Source organism: Osmerus eperlanus, chromosome 22 (assembly GCF_963692335.1).
Source record: "Osmerus eperlanus chromosome 22, fOsmEpe2.1, whole genome shotgun sequence".
In the NCBI taxonomy this organism is placed as follows: domain Eukaryota; kingdom Metazoa; phylum Chordata; class Actinopteri; order Osmeriformes; family Osmeridae; genus Osmerus; species Osmerus eperlanus.
This window is the reverse complement of record NC_085039.1, coordinates 6,044,004-6,065,919: the sequence shown is the minus strand read 5'-3', so window position 1 is coordinate 6,065,919 and position 21,916 is coordinate 6,044,004. Positions and strand designations below refer to the sequence as shown.

Sequence of the window (21,916 nt, the reverse complement as noted above, 5' to 3'; positions counted from 1 at the left end):
AAACCTCCAAAGTTGGTTCTCTCTGCCAAAGAAAAATCTGTATAATTATTTTGATTGAAATTATGTAGACAATAACTCACCCCTTCCTGGTCTCTTGCTACCAATTTGGCCTATTTTGTCCTGAAAAGTTATGGGTTCTGCTGCTAGGTTGTATAAGTTGCCTACTCAGCTAAAACCAAGACAACCTAAAATCATACTACTTTCCACAGAGTGCCTAGAACCAGAGCATTGAAGCATTGATCATTTTTCTCCTCTTCGGATATTATAAATTCAGGTCTCCAGGTCATTTAATTATTGAGGTCCTCTCTGACGAGTTCCTGTACTTTCTCTTCCAAAAAATGACAGCTTCATTCACCCTGTTCGACTCCTCTGTTTGGCTTTTGGCGTGCGCTGCCAACATCTTTATAAAGTGAGTATCCATTAAGACAACCTTGGTTCAATAAACTGGGAATGCCAGGGCGATGTGGTGTCTTTCGTGTCGCACTTTCACTGGTTGAGGCTCTTGGAGTAAAAGCACTTTGTCATGCACAGGTGCTCTACATGTATGCCACGTAATCTCCAAAGTGCTCAATCAATAATGAAAGGCCCCAACGATCTGCTCAACTGACTGAGACAGATGCGGGACAGGGTAGTAGGGTGCCGGGTTGAAACATGAGGTGAAACTCTAGGCGTGATCCGGAATTATTTTCCTGTATTTCGGAAAACAAACCTATGTATTTGCCTCCATCACAAGATTTAGCGGTAGCAGGTTTTGTCTCGATTTTTCTCTTCATCACCCCTTGGACACAGCCCCTCAGTATTTGGTGCACTCCTGTTTTTTGTAGTTTTTTTTTCCCCTCACTCAGCTCCTCCACTGTGGTCAAACCATATGTGAGAGAGGTGAACTAATGGCTCCCCAAAATGTTTGGCTTGAGCTTGTGGCCATCTGGGAAATGGTCCCACTTTCTCCCACTCACAATTCCAAGCCTTATAAATGCCACAATGCACAGGAAATGTATCACTAATGGCATTAGTTTAACATGTTCTATTGCCTTAATAGTTTGAGTTAAGTTAAGATTGCATTGATGTCCTTTACGTTTATTTTTTTATCTATTCACACATTCTTGAGGGTTCATCCCAAAATACACCATAAAAAATAAGAAATAACCTAATTATATTCAGAAAGGTTTCTTCCACAGGAAAACTAGAAAACCTCTCGGCACCATTTTAAGGTCATTATATGTGAAGGGATGATCGTGATGAATGTGAGGATTTTAACTGTGATGGTGTAAAGTGGCCTAGAATGTATACCTTTTGATTTCAGTAAACATGTAACATTTCACTAAAGAAAAACTAAATCAAAACAAGTTATTCCCTCTGGTTACAGGTCAAACAGGTGATAAACACTGGTAAAGTTAAAATGACTCAATCAGGAATGTTTGTTTATTTCCAACAACCTACATTTATTTAAAAAAAGCAAACGTTTTTGTTCCATATTTAACAGAACATTTTACAAAGAATTAAAAGCATAAAAAACAACAAGCTGATCTCTAGCAGCATCCAAATGTTGGACTTTCCGGAAATAACCCCATTTAATATGTATATATTTATATATCTTCTCTTGCCATCTATACACATATTTCAAAAACAGAGCTATTCATTTTAGTGCAAAAGGAACAAAATTATCTTGTTTATTAAAAAAGAAAAAAAAAGAGAAAAAGGTGGGTTGAATAGGTTTAAATAAAAGTGTTAAATACAAGATGCTTTCTCTAAAGTACTGTACAAAAAACATCAAACACTATTTGTCTTATAAAAGACAAATTAAAAAGTGGCTTCACAGATCTGGATCCATCTGGTACATTGTGTTCTGGGATAACTGCATACAAATAGGATTATCTATGGCAAAATTAAAACACAACTTGAATCCAAAGGTTATACTGCATGAGGGTTTGTCATCATGTCAATGTACTACACAATATGACAATTAAATCATCTTGAAATGATGAAATTCAGGGTCACTATATATTTAAAAAAGAAATCTAACAAAGTCCAATATGCTATGAGCAAGGCTTATAAATTACCCATACAATACAATGCAATGCATACCAAGGTTGTGGTGAAGGGTTCAATTGAACAACTTACTCTTAGACAATGATGGTGAGCTGTGGACTGGGTGTGATGAGACAAAGAAAAGAATGATGTGCAATTACAACAATTGAAGAGACTACCCATACACCACTGGTTAAGTCAGGCACATTTTTGTTCCTGCAAAATAAATATGTCAAAAATAAGTCAAACACAGCCGCATCTTGACAACACCACAATCAGTGCTAACCATAAATAACAGTTTTGTGACTATTACCATATTTATTGCTTGGACATTTTACAGCGGTGAACCTACAAAATTACTTACAGTATCAAAACTTTTATTCAACTAAAAAGGACACTGTGGTTAGGTCCTGTTCCAGAATGCTTTAATATCTTATAAGGGGGATCTGTGGAATAGAGCTGAAGTTGAAAATGACTTGTGTCTGTTTTCTGACAGGGAACCAATACACTTGTCATCTAGCAAAGAATAGGATTTTACATAAGTTACATTCTTTCATTTAATTCACGTTCCTTCTTAAATATGCAAATAGTCCCAACAGCTCTGATACAATCTTCCCTTCCTTTCCATAATATTCCTTTATCTTACTGTCAACTCTGTTACGAGTTCATGTCATTGCAGACATGTTAGTCACAACTAACCCTCAACCCTCAAATTACGATTTTAGTTAACAACTCACAAGGTTTTGCTTTCAAACCATGACTATTGGTATTAGGATGCTAGTTCACTACTTTTCTATTAACGTTGGCATTCAAATATACAATATTTCACTTATTATACCCAGTAACTGTTTATCAAACATGGGCACTGGCTCAGTTAGTGTGGGGTGTTAGCAATGTCGTAGTAAATCTGTGTGTGTGTGTGTGTATGTGTGTGTATGTGTGTATATGTATGTTGTGCAGCTCAGGGTTTTTTGTCGACTGAGTGGAGGAACCAGTCGGTGAACTTCCTGAGCTGGGCGGCTGCCGTCTGGCTCTCCTCGTGCAGACGTTGGTTGTCCTGACGCAAGTGTTGGACCTGCTCCTGCAGCATGGCCTTGTCTTCTTGCTCCTGTGGGGATGATACACACATACACAGAAAACATTTGGCTCATAAGATTTCAAATATGATATAATAATGAATACCTAGTATTCATAAGTACCTATTGATTCCTATCAAAATCTAGTACATCTGTAATACATGTAAAAAATGCACATTTTATGTACTGTCAAGTCCCCCCTGTTAAATCATTGCCATGAAACGCTCTATAGGAAGTCATCAGTCAGAGGTTATAACAGAAAATGATGTACTGTAGCCTGTGAACACATGATACATATATAACATATATCAACCTAAAAAAGAAAGGTGCCCGAAATAGACCCCAACATTAACTCATGCACATATTCTCCATATTTGGGGGTTGAGGTGTGTACATAACCAATTGAACCAGTTTGAATCATCTGGACATTGTCTCCCTTTAAGGCATGGAAGCATCTAGCCGAGTTAGGAGTGTTCCTTTAACATCTGCTGAAGGACTATATTCCTGCTATTGTTGTGTGCAGCTGGGTTCAATGAATCAGCGATACGCCCTGGGCCGTGGGAACGTTACCTTTCGGAGGTCGTACTGGAGCTGCATGAGGATCTCTTCCAGCTGATTGACTTTGCCGGTGAGCAGAGCAGGAGCACTCTCCCTACACAGGGACGGAAAGACAATTTTTAGACATCATCTGTCTTCAATAACAGCATAACCTTTCATAGTGGCCTGGCTTTTCAAGGAATTCACATGAGTTTCAGCGCCTGGTACTGGAGTCAGGTGGCTGAGCGGTCAGGGAATCGGGCTAGTAATCTGAAGGTTGCCAGTTCGATTCCCGGCCGTGCCAAAAATGACGTTGTGTCCTTGGGCAAGGCACTTCACCCTACTTGCCTCGGGGGGAATGTCCCTGTACTTACTGTAAGTCGCTCTGGATAAGAGCGTCTGCTAAATGACTAAATGTAAATGTACTGCCACATCTCGGCAGAGATGAAGATCGTTCAAGTAGGTTAATTATTGTTGGTTACTGTGCTAGATAAGATCTTAAATGAAACATACATTCATTGCATTAGTATTGACATGGTGACAGCATTGTGAATTAATATAACTATGATAAAATTCAATCTAACTGCTGTTAGAAGAGAGACACAGCTTCACTATCAATTAGATTAGTATAATTTAACCAATGCTTTGGAAAACATGTGGGTGCAATAACCTACCCTAGCTCTAGGGAAGCGCTCTCAGAGGCAGCCACTCTCCGGCTAAGCTCCTGGGAGAGTTCCAGGGCCTGCTGGGCTTGATCGGCATCTGACATGGAACACAACGATGACTGGTCGGCTAACCAAGACAGAAACGCACACACACAAGAACGTTAAGTTTTCACAACCTTAAAATCGAACAAATGAAAGTGCACACCAACATCCAAGTGCATGCACAATATTAAAAAAACACCACAAATAGATTGCACATTGGCGCAAAACCTGTAGATTATGAATTGTTAGCGATTACAGATCAGCAAGGGCAGAGACTGAAAAGAGTCAGGTTAGGGGAAATAGAAAGTTAGCCAGCTATAAGTAGCCTAAACAGGAGAAGAAGGATTGCTGCATCATGTCAGGTGGGAGTCGGGTGGCTGAGCGGTTAGGGAATCGGGCTAGTAGTCTGAAGGTTGCCAGTTCGATTCCTGGCCGTGCCAAATTACGTTGTGTCCTTGGGCAAGGCACTTCACCCTACTTGCCTCGGGGGAATGTCCCTGTACTTACTATAAGTCGCTCTGGATAAGAGCGTCTGCTAAATGACTAAATGTAAATGTAATGTAAATGTAAATGCACAGTGGTTATTGTACCTTCATTCTAGTAGCCATATATAAAAGCATCATAAAATATCCTATAGAGTATGCATTGACAGCAGCAGAGGGGAAATAATGTTGGTGTGGCACAATGCAAAGGTTGTAAGACAAGGTGTTTGGAAAAGAATGAGAAACACCAAATACACCCCGACAAGATCAAATAGTGAAGTCACCTAGAGTGTCTTTCTTTAGACACAAGCTACTGGCCTCCTTGTCAAGCTCCAGACCTGAAAATGTGGTTAAAAAGCATAATACAACTTTATTATAGTTGATCAGTTATACACCATTCCATCCTTGTTCAGAGGAAACACTTCTGTATCACAAAAGTGCTATAAAGTACAGAACAAATGGGCCAAAAAGCAGTATTTAAGAGGATAGTGGTGCATGTTGCAGCCTTCACATAGTCTATTAAAGGAGTATGGGCTTTGAAGTTAGAAAGAAAGAGTTACAGTAGTAGTGAACAATGCCTTTGGAAGGTTCAGAATAAATTATACCAATAAATGTATTGACATTAGAAAACTTCTGCACACATTTTGTTAGCATAAATGTGCCCATGATTTTGAATCTCAGTGAACACAAGAGATTATCACTGCACACACAACAAGCATAAACAATCTGTGAACTTGCTGAATGTTTTATATCCCAAATTGTGAAAATAAATTGTAAAGACCCCCCTAAACTTATCTTTTGAGGGGCCCTAATTTTTGCCACATTAGCTACAAACTACTCATTAAAAAATACCCTGTATGCGTTTAAGCAATTCTCAAATAGACTTCACCGATAGTGAGTCAGCAGTGCCCTTATGGAGCGTTACCTCATACAAAGCTCTAACTCGTAACTACGCTCTCAATGGGTGAACAGGGTCGCAAGTATAGCAGTGGAAGGTTACGAATGAGATTGAAATGAATTTCACGCAGTTATTAGTCTCAGTATTTGTAAGGTATAAGCACTTTCACTTTGCACAGCACAGCAAAATGTGGTTACCTTCCAGAAATAGAGCATAAGACAATTCTGAAAGGAGGAAGGGGGAGGGGGGATAAGGCAGAACATTTGAAAAAGTCAGAATGGCCTCGCTTATATCCCTGCACAGATGAAATCCTGAGGACTTTGGGGGAAATTGAGGTTAGGCTTATAGTGAAAGGTCAAGCTTCCTCCACCTCCATTGGGCTTTGAGATGCTGTAACAGTGTTCAGAGATGATGCCGCTTCGGATTGCAATGTATTTGGATAAAAGAAATGGATGGAAGACGAGCAACAGACGGGAAGAGAGGATTCTCTCCAACACAAGTCAGACTCAATGTCATTTCGCAGAGGGGCGGGGCTTGACTGCAGCTGGAAACATCTCAACCATAATTACACCTCTTTTCCTGTCGCTTTCCTCTCTGTGTTTCAGTTGCTTTTTTTAATGAACACTCTTCACTTTCTAAATGCCGGGCGCATATTGTCTTAACGTTGACAAGTGTAAATCACAGACAAGGTGATTGTAACACCGGAAAACAAAGGGAGGAGGGAGAGAGGATGTGTGAGACAGAGAGAGATAGTGTGAAAGTGTGTGTGTGAGAGAGAGAGAGAATTGCTCATTTAAATACACAAGAAATTTACATTTTAACAATATAATACATCATAAAATGTACTTCATACATATACATGTGTAACTACATGTATATGTATATTTAGCAGACGCTCTGGATAAGAGCGTCTGCTAAATGACTAAATGTAAATGTAACTACATATAGGTAGTGACATATTACCCCATCCAGTACACATAGGTCTATGGAAACCAAAAAAATGCTTGCTAATGACAACCCACCCGTAGCCCCTTAGATGCTAATTAATGCTAGCGTGCATATTTTTCCATGTGCTTAGCAACAAAGCCTTGAGACCACAGCGAGTGAGTGCTAATCAAGGCAAGCTACTCAAATCCCACAACTAGCTAATAACGCGAGTCAGCACTCCCATGATTCCCTGAACAATTTGATTCCTTCCTTTGTTTCCCTAGCATGCACGGCCAAAAATGACCGTGCCTCTCCAACATTTTTGAAGTGCATCCACTGTAACCTCTCACCACTTTTTAGCAAACACTTGTCTTAAAAGTCGATTCAGGTGAACAATTCCACAAATCTTGGGCATCTTTAAAACACACACAACCATTACATTCCGTTTCAACTGAAATGGTTGTAATTAGTGGCAGCACAAGATGAACTGTAAGCTCGGACCCACTATCTTAAAATAGACCTGAAACAAAAATTGGTTTCAAGCCCTTCACATTTCACATCAATTCATCATAAATCAGAGGTCACAAAAGGACAGGAATCCATTTGTGAAAATCATAAAACACAAGCCATCTAACAGCCCTTTATAACACCAAAACACACACCACTCCGTGCCAGCTAACCTGAACACTGAATTACTCAGAACAAGGTTAAAACGTGTCATGAGAAGCTATAATTGTCTAAGACAAAGTGTGCAAGCAAGGGTGCTATTACAGTGTGAGGTGGCGTTGAATTTTGCAAAGTGCTTCCTTGCTGTGCTTGCATAGTGATAATGGCTTCATTTCCTATTTTCCAAAAATACTCTCTCCATCTCTGCCTCTCTCTCTTTCTCATTTCTTTCCAATTAGCACCTTAAGGTAGTTTGGCACAAGGTATACAGAAGATAAGAAGGGAGCCTAAATGTTTTGACCAGGTCAGGTTGACAGAGATTTTATAACTCAAGAATGAATAGTGGCTCATCAGGTGCATCAACGCAGCTGCCAGGGTTTGATTACGGTTTGGGAGATGTCTGTATGACTACTCTCCCTCTCTCACTTAGACTTTCTGTCTGTCTGTCTCAAAATGTCTCAATTAATCCAAAAAAGGTCTAAAATACATCTTTAAAAAAATATTATACAAAATATTACATTATTCATTGTGAGCATGGTCAGGATAGTTGTTACTGTTTATGAGTAATCATCATCAACACTGGCGCAACATCAAGCAGTCAAACATCAACAAACATTTATTGTGAGTGGTATCATGCAAATGCACCATACCGGTATGGATCAGAATGTTTGGCTTACCTTCGAAAGCCCGGGCTGCGTCCACCAAGTGAGACCAGTCTAGGCCAGAGGTGGTGTCTGGGAGAGGAATCAGGCTGCCATCTGCCATTTTGGCCCTTTCGGCCAGGGAACCGTCAGAAAACCAAAGCTCATCTGTAGAAATGCATTATTTCGGATCAATAAAAGGTACTCGAGAAAAGGCCCAGTCTGTGTTTTCACTCTCTCCCTACTCTAGCCTTACATGATCTTGTTTTATTATTGTTGGCCTGCATAGTCAATTCAGTCACGCCAGAACAATGCAAGTTCAAAGATACAGTGATGGATATTATCTAAGTATATTACATTCAATTTGTCAGTACAGTACTGATGAGGAATCAAGCCTGTGCATAAAACAAGTAATAAAACAGATTGTACCAAATGCATAGCTTTTTCTTTTATTACAAATAAATAAAGGTTGTGTAGTCTCATAATAACTGTCACCGAAAAAACACATTTGTACAGGCCATTATAACTCAGCCTCTAGTCAATTCGTTCCAGCTTGAGCAGATGCGATTGTGCTAGACATTATGGGGGGGTGGGGGGGTGGGAGGACAATTATGTACTCAAATTGCAGACACGTTGCCTCACTGCTATATTTTTTTTACCCAATGTCACAGTCTGCCACAGACTGAAAAGCTGATTAAATGAGCGCAAAGAAGACTAGCTTCCCTTTGCCAGACAGACAATTAACCTGAGTTGTGGGAGGTCACTGGCGCTGGGGTCAGCATTTGGGGACTAGATGTTCGATTATGTGCACAGCCGGAGGTTCATCTTCCCTTTGGTTTCTGACCCTACCTGGCCTCTCAACAGACCTTGCTAAGCGAAAGGTAATCTGAATGAGAAAGATTTTTTTTCTTTCTATCCTTCACTTTGGTTTTTCTTTTTTTCAGCAAACACTTGTGATAACAAGCTTGATGCCAGAATACGTCTCTTAAAGTTGAACCCTTTACATGGGTGCTTTTAAGATTCAACATATGAATAAAGATTAGAAGAACAATTGTTATGCTTACGGATGGAAACCCTAGTATGGTATTTTTCTATGAATTTAGCTTTTGTCAAAGAGAGCATTGTTATTCTTCTATACCTACAGTAAAGGTTTGCATTTAATGAGGTATGAATTCAAAACATGCCAGTCTACTCTAAACCATCTTCTATGGTACACACATCAGGGTCATTGAAAACATTCTCTAGCTACATCTTAACTTCCATCCATTAATGAACAATAGAGATGCTAACATACTGTACCCTCACCATTATATTTGTTTGACAAACAACACACTTTCTGGAGCTATGAAAATAAATCCAAGGCAGACACTCACTTTTGTGCAGTCCTTGCCCGATGCGGAGGCCCATGCGAGAGGGCAGGGTGCTGTGGTACGGTGCTGCGCTGCTGAACAGGATATCGTTGGCCAGGGACTGGTCCAGGAGAGAGGTCCGTGAGTTGACCAATGAAAGGGTCCGTCGATGGCTGCACAGGCTCTCATCGGACAGGGTTCGGTAGAGGGAACGCCGCGGAGATGCAGGCAAGAAGCCATGGCATCCGGTGAGTGTCTGGCAAGAGGAGAGGAACAAGATATGGATAATGTGAAGGATGGATACTGCATTACCATATAAAAAAAGAATTTGTCATATGCCCAAAACAACAAAAACAGTTTATACATTACTGTTACCTTTTACGTAGCAATGCATGTGTTAACAGCAATGTATTAACATGGTATTGCAGTTTAGAGGTAGAACTGACTGGTGAAACAAGGAATGGGGAAGGATGGGCTCTTCATAGGAAAGTCTGCTGTACGTTAGTCCTAACCTATTTTTGGTGACTCAGTCTTTAACTGCCCTTTCGCCAGAACTCCCAACCGTGTGGTTTGTTCTCTCCTCCATACCTTGTTACCACATAGTTTGAAAAGGCTGCTTCACTATAATTTAATCACATTTTTGTCAGTTCTTGCTAAAGTGTAAATTGTTACCACCTTTGCAAAACAAGCATAAAGACAGCAATCTTTTGACTAAACAGTATTTTTGCCTGACTGGTAATTGCTCTATTAGTTTTGCTGAAGCTAAAAGCTGATGAAAACTTGCTAAACTGAATGTGCGATAATTAGGGTGTCTCAAAAGTGCCCTCAGATAGAAAGATAGTGGTGAGGGGAGAGAGAACAAAACAAGGGAGAATAAAAGCGAGTTTCCACTCAGTGGGATATAGTAATTGTTAGGTCTCTTCAAATTCAATTAGGAGAAATAATGTCAATATTAGTATGAGTCCTAATATGGCAGCTGCACTTCCAGGTTTCAGTCTAATGACTGTAGGACTCCTTTTGGTAGATAAACTATCTTAAATACAGTTTTCTACATGGACTGTCAAAAATGACAATCGTTTTCTCTCCATCAACATTACTATCTTAGATATGTCATCATATTTTTGCAATTGTAACACAGAACAATAATTTGGAAATTGGGCATCATTTAGGAATACTATTGTCAGCCATTTTATTTCCAAAGGAAATGCATTTATTAATCAAGTGACAGAGAAATCAGTCCAAAAAAACATGCAAGCTTTCAAATAACATCCCATTTGCACTTCCCAACCTTCGCCCTCTTTCTTCTGGTCGCATTGCCTCTCCTTAATAAACCACAAGGCTTTGTGCCAGCCAGTGAGGTCTCCAACATTGTTGGCTGATGGAGTTGAATGTGATACTTTTAAATCAACCTTTTGACAGGCAGAGCAAGCTGCAATGTGAAAAATGTGTGTGCATCACAAGCCCCAGACAAAAAAAGCTTGTTTGAATTTGTCACATTTTAACATCCATGTCGTCTGAATTGATTGCGTGAGGTTAACAGAGGAGGGTAATGCGTAGTGAATCACGGAGGTGCACATCTATAGATAATTGTGTGATCCCTAAACCAACGTCCTCCTTTTACCAAGCACTCCCTCACATAATAAAGATTACATTTAGCATTTCTGGTGAAGTACTTATACCAACTTTGTACTCCACTGCTATGTGGTAAAATACATGCATTCTGTATATAACATAAATTCGACACTTCCAAGGATACTGGCTTAAAAATACGATAATGAGAAATTAAACACTGATCCCCTTCTCCTACATATTGTCTCGGGATGGTCCATATCAGCTAGATAAAGGATCAAAACAGAGCAGAACCAGAAGACAGTGGGCTGCTACACCACTTGGCATGGTCAAGGCTCACCTTCCCCGGGCCCTGCTGCCCAAGGGGGCTGTCGGGCAGCATCATCTTCAGGAAGGACTCCCTGTTCAGGCCGGGCTGGAGCTGGCCGTCTGTGCCAAACACGGCACGGAGCCTACAACAATACATGAGAGAAAGAGAGAGAGACAAGATAATCAAGCGGCGGGTAAAGGAGAGAGCAGGGGTAGAAGTGTGTGTGTGTGCGCGCATGTCGGGAGGGACACAGTAACTACACAACTTGGTGGAAAGGCAGGTGGGGATGGGGGCAGTCCCCACAGCATGATGGACTACTCTCAGCCTCTGGTGACAAAGACGTGCACGTGCTCACCAAACCTCATTGATCGACAAGCCTTCAAAAGAACCGCTGTGAGTATGGTTTCCAGCCCTGAGGCCTGCCATGACAGCTGACAATTCATAAATCCGGGGGGGGAGGGGGGGGGGGGTAAGTGCACACTTAAGGGACAAGGGTGAGGTGGACACTTGAGGTGGACACTTGCAATACACATGTATAGAATATTGACATAAAATGGCTTTTTTAAACTAGGCCTGTGTTCTTGTTTAAAGCAATGGTTCCAAACAGTGATGGCCATAATGTGTGTGACAACCAAGGATGACCTCTCATTGATACCACAGCTACAACCAGCTTTTCCCTGCCCTTTAGAGATCCTAAATTCTGAATTTCCCTTCAGGGATGAGTAAAGTTTTCATTTAATCTTATCCCCACCGCATAAACACTACACTTTATCCTGTTGATAGCAGCCAAGTAGTGCAGTGCACTGTGTGGTAGATTTGGGACTGAGCCATAACAAAGACATACCGGTAAGTTACAGGGATACAGGCATGACTTTCATACGAACAGAGTTAACCATGATTTACAGTTCCAGATATGGAACTGTATTCTAACAGATAACAGCGAAAACAGGTTAGGTTGGGGCATGTGCACACACCGTGCAGGTGAAGTTAGTGGGTAACACTTTATTTCAGTCTTCTTTGCTACTGATATTGACCTTATATTAGAAACAATTTTTTATGTTCTAATTGTACATTGGTTCATATGTGACCAATTTAAATAGTATTTTATAGTATATTTGAGTGTTAAGTTAGTGTTCAAGGAAATACCAGGAAAGAAAAGTATTAAGACCATAAAATAAAGTGTTACCAATAGGTGCAGTAATGCTCATATACCTGGATCTCAGCGTCAGTGTCTTAAGTAGAAAAGACAAAACGCTCTCCACTCCACTGAAATCCAAAATGAAAAAGGAGGAAAATAATAGCAATGTTCATGTGCAACATAAACAATGTGTACATAAACGGCTCAAAATGATACCTATAATAAGTTAAACTTTTACCAGAATAGCCACGTCGGTGTGGAGTACAGTATATTACCTAAATTGCACAATCATTAGCAGTGTTACCTCCTTCTATTACAAGGTGTATTTTTTTTTTTTTACAATAAGATATTAAGTCCTTGTTAATAATGTCATACTATGATTAAAGAAACTGTAGTGGAACACTTAATAAAGATGAAGCCTGTTTACCTTTAATCCCCCCAAAAATGTCAGCATAGTAAAAATAATATATAAAAAATAACCATTGATGCTGATGTGAGAAACCATACATGAATGAGGAAGAATGCTGATCACAAATGTGATGTTCCCAAGTTCAGTTGCATTGTCATTAATCAAACTTTTGTTCTTCGATCAGACACACAAGCCAATTGACGCAAGACTCGACTCTTTGCTTCTGGGAAGGATGTTAACCTTTAGGAAACTAATAAGACAAGACATGTGCCAAGTGTGGAGTGTCATTTAGTTTATAATTAATATAGCTGTCCTGTTTGATCAAAGTCTGCCGAAGTGGGCCTTTGGTGTAATGTACATGCTAGGTAAGTGTACTGTATCAACTTTAACTGGCACAATCCAAGCACCTTGATATTGATTACATTGTTTATTCTAGAATTTTCTTAAATTCACATAGATAATATACGCCAAAAAGAATCTTCTGCGGAATAAAAGCAAAATTCCAACCAGAAAATTGCATCATGACAGATAATATTGTAAAGGCTACCTTCAAGAAAACCATGTATTGCTAAGTCTAGCTATATGGCCACTTCATGGCTAAGAATGCAATCCATTACACAGCAGATGTACTCACGCAAGGTCTTTTGGCCTTTGTGGTTCCTCCACTAAGGTACCATCCTCTGCTTTCTTCCAGCCCATCAGGTACTCCTTTCCTGGTGACTGGCGGGGGTGGGCGGGACCAATAAGCCCTGCCCCAGATGTTGTGTCACCAGGTGAGACAATGTAGACTCTGGATGCGTCTGTGGAAGAGGCTGTCTTCAATGCACGCTCTGAGGGGCTGCCGGAGTGTCGAGACCCACTAAGAAAACAAAGTTTGGAACGTCACCAATTACCATAAAATAAGTCACTAAATTGTACATTTCACAATCAATTAACAGTTGAATAACCCATGACTAAATTTTTTCCAAGGTCAATGTGTCTTAACGATCAGCTAATTTGACATTCAGAGAGGGTGAACATATTTATTTTGTGTCCACCAGCTCAAATAAAATCCTGCTCTCTGACACGACCAGCAAGACCAGTTTCCACCACAGCCACTACAAAGCGATTCTAGCCAACCCAGTTAATGTTGATGACAGTCCGATAAACAAAATGACACTGGAGCCATGGGACTATTCTAGGCATATTTGTGTCACAGTCTGTTAAGTGGTTGCGTAAACCACTGCTGGGAGCTAGTGCCATGCCACAGCTGCAGAGCGGGCCTCTCACAACACTACTTGTCACCTTTCAAGTCCAGGCCCAGCAGGATGCTGTGTTGCCCATCTCCCCTTGACTGACCCCCGACATTGAGGTGTGAACAAATATCCATGGGAAGTGACTGAAGGTTGGGTTTTTTGGGGGGGGAGAAATGTGGGGTGTGAGGGGCGGGTGGTGGTTTACAAACAGATAAGCTATTTATTAAAGCCTGCATTTGAGTTGAGGATGTGAAAGGTAGGTAGAGTGAGGGGACCCATTATCATCCATTCAAACTCTCCAACATTCCAGACTCTATTATCATTCATGACAGTTTCTTCCATTAATTTATTTTAAAAGATCTGCTGCAGCAACAAAAGAAAGTAACTCACCGTTATATATACACCTTATATTGCTGCAGCCTCATACTTTGATATTTAAATATCGCTCTCCAACCATGTGTAGCATCTGTCTTGCTCAGCGTCAAACTTGACATTTCTCTATTGAAAGTGGTTGGACAGATGACAAAGGAGCCCACTGGCTAACTGCTAAAATTAGCAAAATAACATTTCTAGGCATATCCCTAATTAATGTTTAACTGTAATGTGATCATATAGGTGTGTATCTATATATTCAAGTACATGTGACAATGTTTTTTATTTGTATTCTATCAACATTTTCATAAAATTCCTGACGAGCGTCGAGAGCTAGGTGGACAATAATGGGACCCCTTACGCTAAGTATAAACTAAAGAATTTGAAATGTCAAGGGAAAGATGTGCCTGTGTGTGCTATTTTTTTGCTGTTTTTTATTAAACACAGAGAGAACAGACAGGCTGAAGAAATAACAGCACACAATGACATAGCAGATGCTGGGCTTGATTGTAGTTGCCTTAGGTTGGATCTGGGTGGTCGACTATACTAGTCCACTATGCTACAGTATGTAGCTCGCACAAAAGGCCTCTATCTAATAACCTGAAGCAAATACAAGCCAAATACAGAAAAAAGGTCACTGGTGATGCACCCAGTACACATCCGACTCCACTTAAAATCAATTGTTCAGACATAGCTGTGCCTGAACAATTGATTTTAGTCCAAATGTGACAATGACCTATTCGATATCTATGTTTCTTATATACTAGTGTAATAATTGGACCAATACGCTGTTCCTATTGGTCCAGAAGACGTTCTCAAAAGTTAATAATACCGTTTATATACCTCCCGAATGTTCGCAGAGGTAAATAAACGGTTTTATGGACCTAGCAACAAGCGGTTGCCTTGGAGATGTAGCCATTGACCTTAACAACGGAGCATCTGCTCGGCAACAAAGTAGCGTAAGTTGCCTAAAAAAAACTAAAACAACCAAATATGGTTTCTGCACAGGTCCGCAATCGCTTCGCATTTTAAAAAAGTATCTGAAGCAGACAGAAGATGAATTGATGTTGTTGATATGTTGCCTTGGAGGTGTAGTGACGTCACCAGTGCAAGTGCAGCTGATTGCTCTGACAACATGGCGTCTGCTCCAGATTCGACCTGTTTGATTTGTGATCTTCCCACGTATTGTTGTAGTATATAAGAAACCAAATGTTTACTCCTCGACAGGTCAGCAAACGCTTTGTCGCCTCGATTTGTTAAAATGATTTGTTTGTAAAACTCGACCTATGGTCTCGGTTAACAAACGTTTTAAAAAATCTCGGTTTACAAAGGCGTTTGCAGACCTGTCTAGGAGTAAACATTTACATTTACATTTAGCAGACGCTCTTATCCAGAGCGACTTACAGTAAGTACAGGGACATTCCCCCGAGGCAAGTAGGGTGAAGTGCCTTGCCCAAGGACACAACGTCAGTTGGCATGACCGGGAATCGAACTGGCAACCTTCGGATTACTAGCCCGATTCCCTCACCGCTCAGCCAACTGACACCTCAAAAACATTTGCTGTTTAACTGATAAAATCCTACCTCGTGGTATTGAAGAAATGAAATTATATTGTCTGTGAAAATGCGAGTCCAATTGGTAATAAATGGTGGGGTGAAAAATCGATTCACATTTGAATGACGATTCAGGCTCGATTTTTAATCAATTCGTGACCCCCAAGAATTGATTCGAATCGAATCGTGAGGCACCAAAAGATTCCCACCCCTAGTACTAAAGATACGAGCCCCTCAGGCAATCTTTACCTGGACATGGAGGAAATCTCACTCAGATCTCCCAGACTTCCATCGGTCACATTCCCAGCAGAGGTGGCCTGCGTGAAGCCCTGGGGCAGCCCTCCATCAGGGGTCCCTGCTGCGTGGTATCCCCCTGGGTACTCGAGTGGCCACTGCTCCCCTCTGCAGTCCTGCAGTACCAGCCTGGAGGCTGCGGGGACGCCCCCGGCAAGTGGCGGAGGAGGAGGGGGCATGCAGGGGGCCGTGTCGATGCCACTGTCGGTGGATGCCCCCTTGATGTACGTGAGACCCAGGGACTCTGGGTCCATCGGATCCCCGGAACCGAAGCGCTTGTCGTCACTGCTGCCACTGGAGGCGTTGCTGGAGAGGGTGTTGCTGCTCGAGTGGCTGGAGCACCCCTTGTCACCAGACTGGGAAGAGATATGAAAAAAGGATGTTGGGTTAGTATATATTATTTTCAAACTATAATAATAAAACTGTAAATACACCACACAATGTATTTTTTCTGTATTAATCTAGCCTTAATTATTATAATTTTGTAATGGGTTGGGTTATTCAGTAGATACATAAAGCACAATTATGGTAAGCTCATAACCCTGGTTACACATTTTGTATAAAATAGTTTGTGTTACTTAGACAGGCCACTGGTACGTTTAAATAATGCCATCAAACTTTTTAATCTTATTAAAAGTGAGTTAGTCACAGGCAATCTCAGTTCCACTTAAATGCCAGAATTGTCAAATGAATTATTTCTGAGGCCCAATTCATTGAAAATTCAATAACCAAGCCTTTCCAAATAGATGGTAGACACTATGAATGCTTAATGCAGCTCTCCATAGGGAAAATTGCTTCTTGTTTCTTTCATGACATTTGGTGGGCATGGGGGTGGGGGGGGAAACCCCCCAAAAGTACTTTTCAGATTTGGGAGGGGGACAAAACTTTCGCAAACATTCATTTGTCATATTAATAAAAAAACAACATTTAAAGAAAGCTAAGTCACAAGCTAAGTCACATGACCTTCCCCCCCAAAAAACAGTTGAATAAACTTGAAGCGACAGCTTGCCGTTTCGAGAATTTAGCCACCAACAAGGGTAGTATGACCTTTCCTAGCCAAATCTGTCAGCTGCAGGTCTACCTGCCCTGGACATGAGGTCTTCTCCCTACGCAGGCATTGCGTTGGACGTCCGTCACATGCTTCGAGGTGTATCGGTAACTGAGCTGTCCACTGCACTGAAAGCAACACCCGGTCAGATAAAGATCAAGTGACCGTGTGAGAAAGGCGAAGAGCCCATCTGCGCAGCGGATCATGTTGCGGTCTCGAACGATGGCTGTGGATGTCTTGCATTTTGCTAATGCATGTAGGACGAAATAAGAGGTCCTGGGAGTATTGCGGTTATCCTGTGAGGAGCCTTCATTGAATTACATGGCTTCTCCTAAGGGGTACTTTCACTTGACTGGCATTGGATGCAATGAAGGTTGGGTTGAATAATTGAATGCTTGGTTCATGATGATGTCCTCTGACACAAATGTTAGATCCTGGGTAGCTCATATCTAGTCAAAGAATTCTGATGAAACCATTTGTTAATGGCTAATGACTAAAACAATCAGAAAAAATATAGAAAAAACTGTAACTATAACTAAAATCTGTATTTATTTATGTTGATGACAACACAAAAACCACATCACTGACTAGGTGAAGTTGGTTTTGAATGAAGTTCACTACACTGCAAATTGTATTTATGTACCACAAGCTGAAATTGGAAGTTCAAATTCCAAACCTCATTGGCTGAAATGATGCTTTGCCAAATGCCATCTGCTATAACATTATATTCAGGGGCAAGTAGCAAAAGCTTCATTGTATTTTTTTACAGTTTCGCTGTGGCTCATTTTTGGAAACTGTCTTAACATTGTCTAAACTATAAGTGCAATCCCCACAACTGTTATTGCTGTACATGCTCTATTGCATGCCTGCAAAAGGTAGTTTATCACCCAAAACATTTAATACATGCTTCAAAAGGTAGTTATTGAATCAGTGAATTGGCCAATGCTACCAAAATGAAAAGCAATTTTGTCATTGTGTGAGCCGTACTGCTCAAAATGTTTTGATGTTTTTTCACCATGGCAGTCAACCATGGAAATGTTTATTATAAATACAAATGTTGACCAGTTTGGATATTTGAATTTATTGTTTTGAAAACAAAACATTCTCATTCGAGAATTGAACCAAAACAATTGAGGAACAACTGTAAACTGGTTGAACTGTGGTAGTGTATTGTGCAGTACTGGAATTCATTTTCCCTTGCTATTATTTTCTTTTACTTCTAATACTCACACGTTGGAACTTGGAGTCCTTAGCTCCCTGTCTTGGTTGGCTTCTTTCCCTCATGTTCAGAATCTTTGTGGAGGGATGGTGCCACTTGGCCTCTGTGAAAGAAGAGGAAGCCATGTCATTGCTTGTTATGATACAGACTCCATTTCTTTATTAACATTCTAGTGGCAGACATATCTGTCATTTTAGTGAATTGAGGTCAGCTCGAGTTCCAGAAAGCTCTGTTCAAGATTCAAACATAACACTAGAATTAACACATGACCTTGTAATCATAGTTGCCTACATTGTATTGTGTGCAGCTGTCATTATCTGCAGTAGACTCATGTATCCCAAATCTATTCTTATTACAGTCGTTATCCTCAAATAAGGTAGGAGGGGAAGTGTTAAGTCATACCTGCAGACCTGGTCCTCTCAAGCTTGGGCTCTCCCTCACTCCGACTCTCTCCCTCCTTATCAACAGGTGGGTCAAGGAGAGCAGGGGACTGAGACCTATTAACAAAGGATATTTTGCTGCTATTTTGTTGTATGCAAGGTGGAATGTGGACATTGCTTGAATCTTTCAACACATGCATCAAAGATTGTATTTGAGGTCAGTGGAAGCTGTGGATGTTAGCTTCTAGACTGCCACATAGTTCTTACTTCAGTCAAATTTCATATGAACCTGCAAAAATGGTTCATGGAATACCACACGGCTTCATCCTAAACCCTTCTTTCCTTTCCTTGCACCCGTCTCTCATTCTTGAGATAGTCACTAGTTCTACAGTATCAGACGAGTCAAGAAAGCTTTCAACAGCACAGCTTTTACAAACTACAACTTATCGGATCAGTGTCTTTTTCAAACGAAGGAAGGAAAAAAGAGAGGAAACATTTAGTCGTCAGTTGAGTTTTTAAAACCCAAACCTGCCTTTGTCTTTTCTTTGTCCCTTGTAATGACAAAGCCAAAGAATGTGTGCTGGGCCTATACTTGGCAATCAAGCTCACCATCACAGGCCTTTGTGCTTAGGCCATAGCAGGAAGCTATATCTAGAACGTTCCCTTAGCTTAACACAATCTTGAAAGAGTATGGCAGCCTAGTCACATTTCCACGAGGGAGAATGTGGGATATTGCTGGAATGCCTGCAACCTGAGCCAGAGGGGTGGTCCGCCAGTGGCTCTTGCTTGGACTGCCCTGTCTGGACTGCAGAGGGGTCAGGGGCTTGTTGACGGTATGGGGGGGGGGGGGGGGGTTGTGTTGGAAGTGTCATCCAATTCTAGATGCATGTTAAATGGTGATACATCACCATTTTTATGTATAATATGTAGCATGCAGATTCTGTATATAGTGTGAATGTTGTAGTCATTACCTAATTACTAATCTTCAAATTCTGGTTGGTGTCTTTGGAACTGAAGTATTTTGATCAATTCATGAATACTGTTGTTTAGCGAATATAGTTTAAGTCAACTCTCTTAAATGCAGCCTGGTCTAAGATAGTCAAATATCCAAGCATTTGTCTTTTCTCCTCCTTCATCTATATTGTGATACACAGATCCTTTTAGCACACACTGTTCAATTCTAGGTTAATTTTACCAAGAAAAAGCATACTGTTGCAGTGACCAAGTATCAAGCAGGTAAACCAGCTGGTGGCTGTACATTTTCTATCCTCCACTTACCCAGGTTTATAAATATGAATACCAAGCAATAGCAGTGATTCAGTGCATGCCACTTCTCTAAATGTGTACATGCATACAGAAATTAATCATAACGGTAAGAACAGATCATAACAGCAATAATGTATTATTTTGCTTGTTTCAGTCCATTCCCAAAATAGGTTAAAATGTACAGCTTAGGATCCCTGCTACAGGATATCAGCAATGCCTGGCCAAGTTAACGCTCAGTTGTTATAGATGTTGCCCACATTACCCGTTAATGGCAAGTTTCTGGGACCAGGTGCCAGTTGGTCCTGGATCGCTGGAGGTGGACTGGTTACTGGGAGAGCTACAGTAGAGCTGGCCTGTTTCCCCTCTGCTACATGAAGGGGTGGGAGATATCTCATAATCCTTAACGCTGTAAAAGAAGAGACACATGGGGATGCTGCGTTTAGGGATTACTGAGGGTTTAAGTAGAACATGAGTCAAAGAGAGTGATTTTTTGGATATTGGTATGTCTGGGGCATCGTAACACATAACATGTTGTTAATGTAACCTGTATTGTATCTAAATATATCAGGTGCTGGCCATGACATTAAATTAATCAAACTGAATTTTCTTCATGAAACAATTACAGCAACAACAGTGAATAGCAATGTTCTGGATTGGTTGGCAATTAAAAACCAACAACTGTTGTCTTGCTTATCCTCAAAAAACACAAAAGCACTGACAAGAAAAGACATATTTGCACATTTGCTTGTTGGTGGGCCTATTCATGACAGACCTGTGACTAAAAGCAGTTGTGGTATAATTCACCCCCCTCCAATTTAAATAGGGGAGGGTGCATGTGTCACTGTATCAGGGACTCAGGGAGAGGCTCCATCCTGCATGGGGTGAGGCAATCGCTATTCTTAGCAGAGTGTCCGTTGTCTCCAAGCAGTTAACGAAGATGGTAAATCTCCCGGGTGAGAAACCTGATGCTGCCACTGGCCCAAAAGGAACGCCAAGCATCTCAAAACCACGGAACATATGGAAAACATGAGGACAGTTTCAAAAGGTGCTATGGGGGAAGTGATGGGATTGGAAAAAAGGAGGGAGGTATGTTGGGGGGGGGAAGGGGGAGGGGGGTGAGGAGAGGATGAGTTCTTTCCAGATGGGGTGGGAAACGCTGCATATTCAGCATCTCAGAGAGATGGGGACTGTGGCAAAGCCTTGGCAGCTGCGAATGGAGTCAGCCAATTAGCAGACTGGCAAGGATTGTAGTGATAAGGGGGGTCCAAACTACAATAAGGCTTCACACAACCTCAAACAAAGAACTCAGAGTTTCTACATGTATTACCCAAAGGTAAAGATGGCACTTTTTGTAGTCTCATCATGCTTTGTACTCTACATAGCTTACATGTTCATACCCAAGACAAAGACACATGTTTTATAAATGAAAGTGTGAAGGAAATGTTAGTCAAAGCTTGTTAGGATACCTAAAAGCACTTTGACAAATCATAATATTATTTATATTTCTTGCCTTTAAATTGTGCTCTTTCCGAACAAATACAATTGTCAAAATGTTATATTGAATGCTTTCCCTTTAAGTCATATTTGTCATTCAAAAGCGGTAGAACCAAGGGAAAATACAGATAAATATGAAGTTGAGGGGAAAACAAATAATAAAAGAAGATACATAAAGTCAACATATTATATTTAAAAATAGTCTTAGGATTAAATGCATAGCATGATTAACTACCCCTTAGAGCCCTGCCACACCGAGCAGCAATATTGTGTGCTCATGTGTTTTGCTAAACACATGCATATTAGTCAATGTCCTCC

General features: G+C 40.8%; 1 protein-coding gene across 3 annotated transcripts in view; it reads right to left on the bottom strand.

Annotated features, from left to right (window-relative positions):
* Positions 1 to 1,405: 1,405 nt before the first annotated feature.
* sipa1l2 (signal-induced proliferation-associated 1 like 2) overlaps positions 1,406 to 21,916 on the bottom strand; it is a 58,039-nt gene continuing 37,528 nt past the window's right edge. Inside the window, exons 11-23 of one of the 3 annotated variants that reach the window (XM_062447856.1) lie at positions 20,367 to 20,510; positions 18,861 to 18,955; positions 18,470 to 18,561; positions 16,147 to 16,547; positions 13,372 to 13,596; positions 12,403 to 12,456; positions 11,221 to 11,332; positions 9,336 to 9,567; positions 7,999 to 8,130; positions 5,115 to 5,168; positions 4,316 to 4,433; positions 3,675 to 3,756; positions 1,406 to 3,136 (exon numbers count right to left, since the gene is read on the bottom strand). In XM_062447856.1, coding sequence (XP_062303840.1) covers positions 2,990 to 3,136; positions 3,675 to 3,756; positions 4,316 to 4,433; positions 5,115 to 5,168; positions 7,999 to 8,130; positions 9,336 to 9,567; positions 11,221 to 11,332; positions 12,403 to 12,456; positions 13,372 to 13,596; positions 16,147 to 16,547; positions 18,470 to 18,561; positions 18,861 to 18,955; positions 20,367 to 20,510 — 1,888 coding nt within the window. In that variant the 3' untranslated portion in view covers positions 1,406 to 2,989. The remainder of the gene's footprint in view (positions 3,137 to 3,674; positions 3,757 to 4,315; positions 4,434 to 5,114; positions 5,169 to 7,998; positions 8,131 to 9,335; positions 9,568 to 11,220; positions 11,333 to 12,402; positions 12,457 to 13,371; positions 13,597 to 16,146; positions 16,548 to 18,469; positions 18,562 to 18,860; positions 18,956 to 20,366; positions 20,511 to 21,916) is intronic. The other 2 variants (XM_062447858.1, XM_062447857.1) reach the window with 2 other exon arrangements.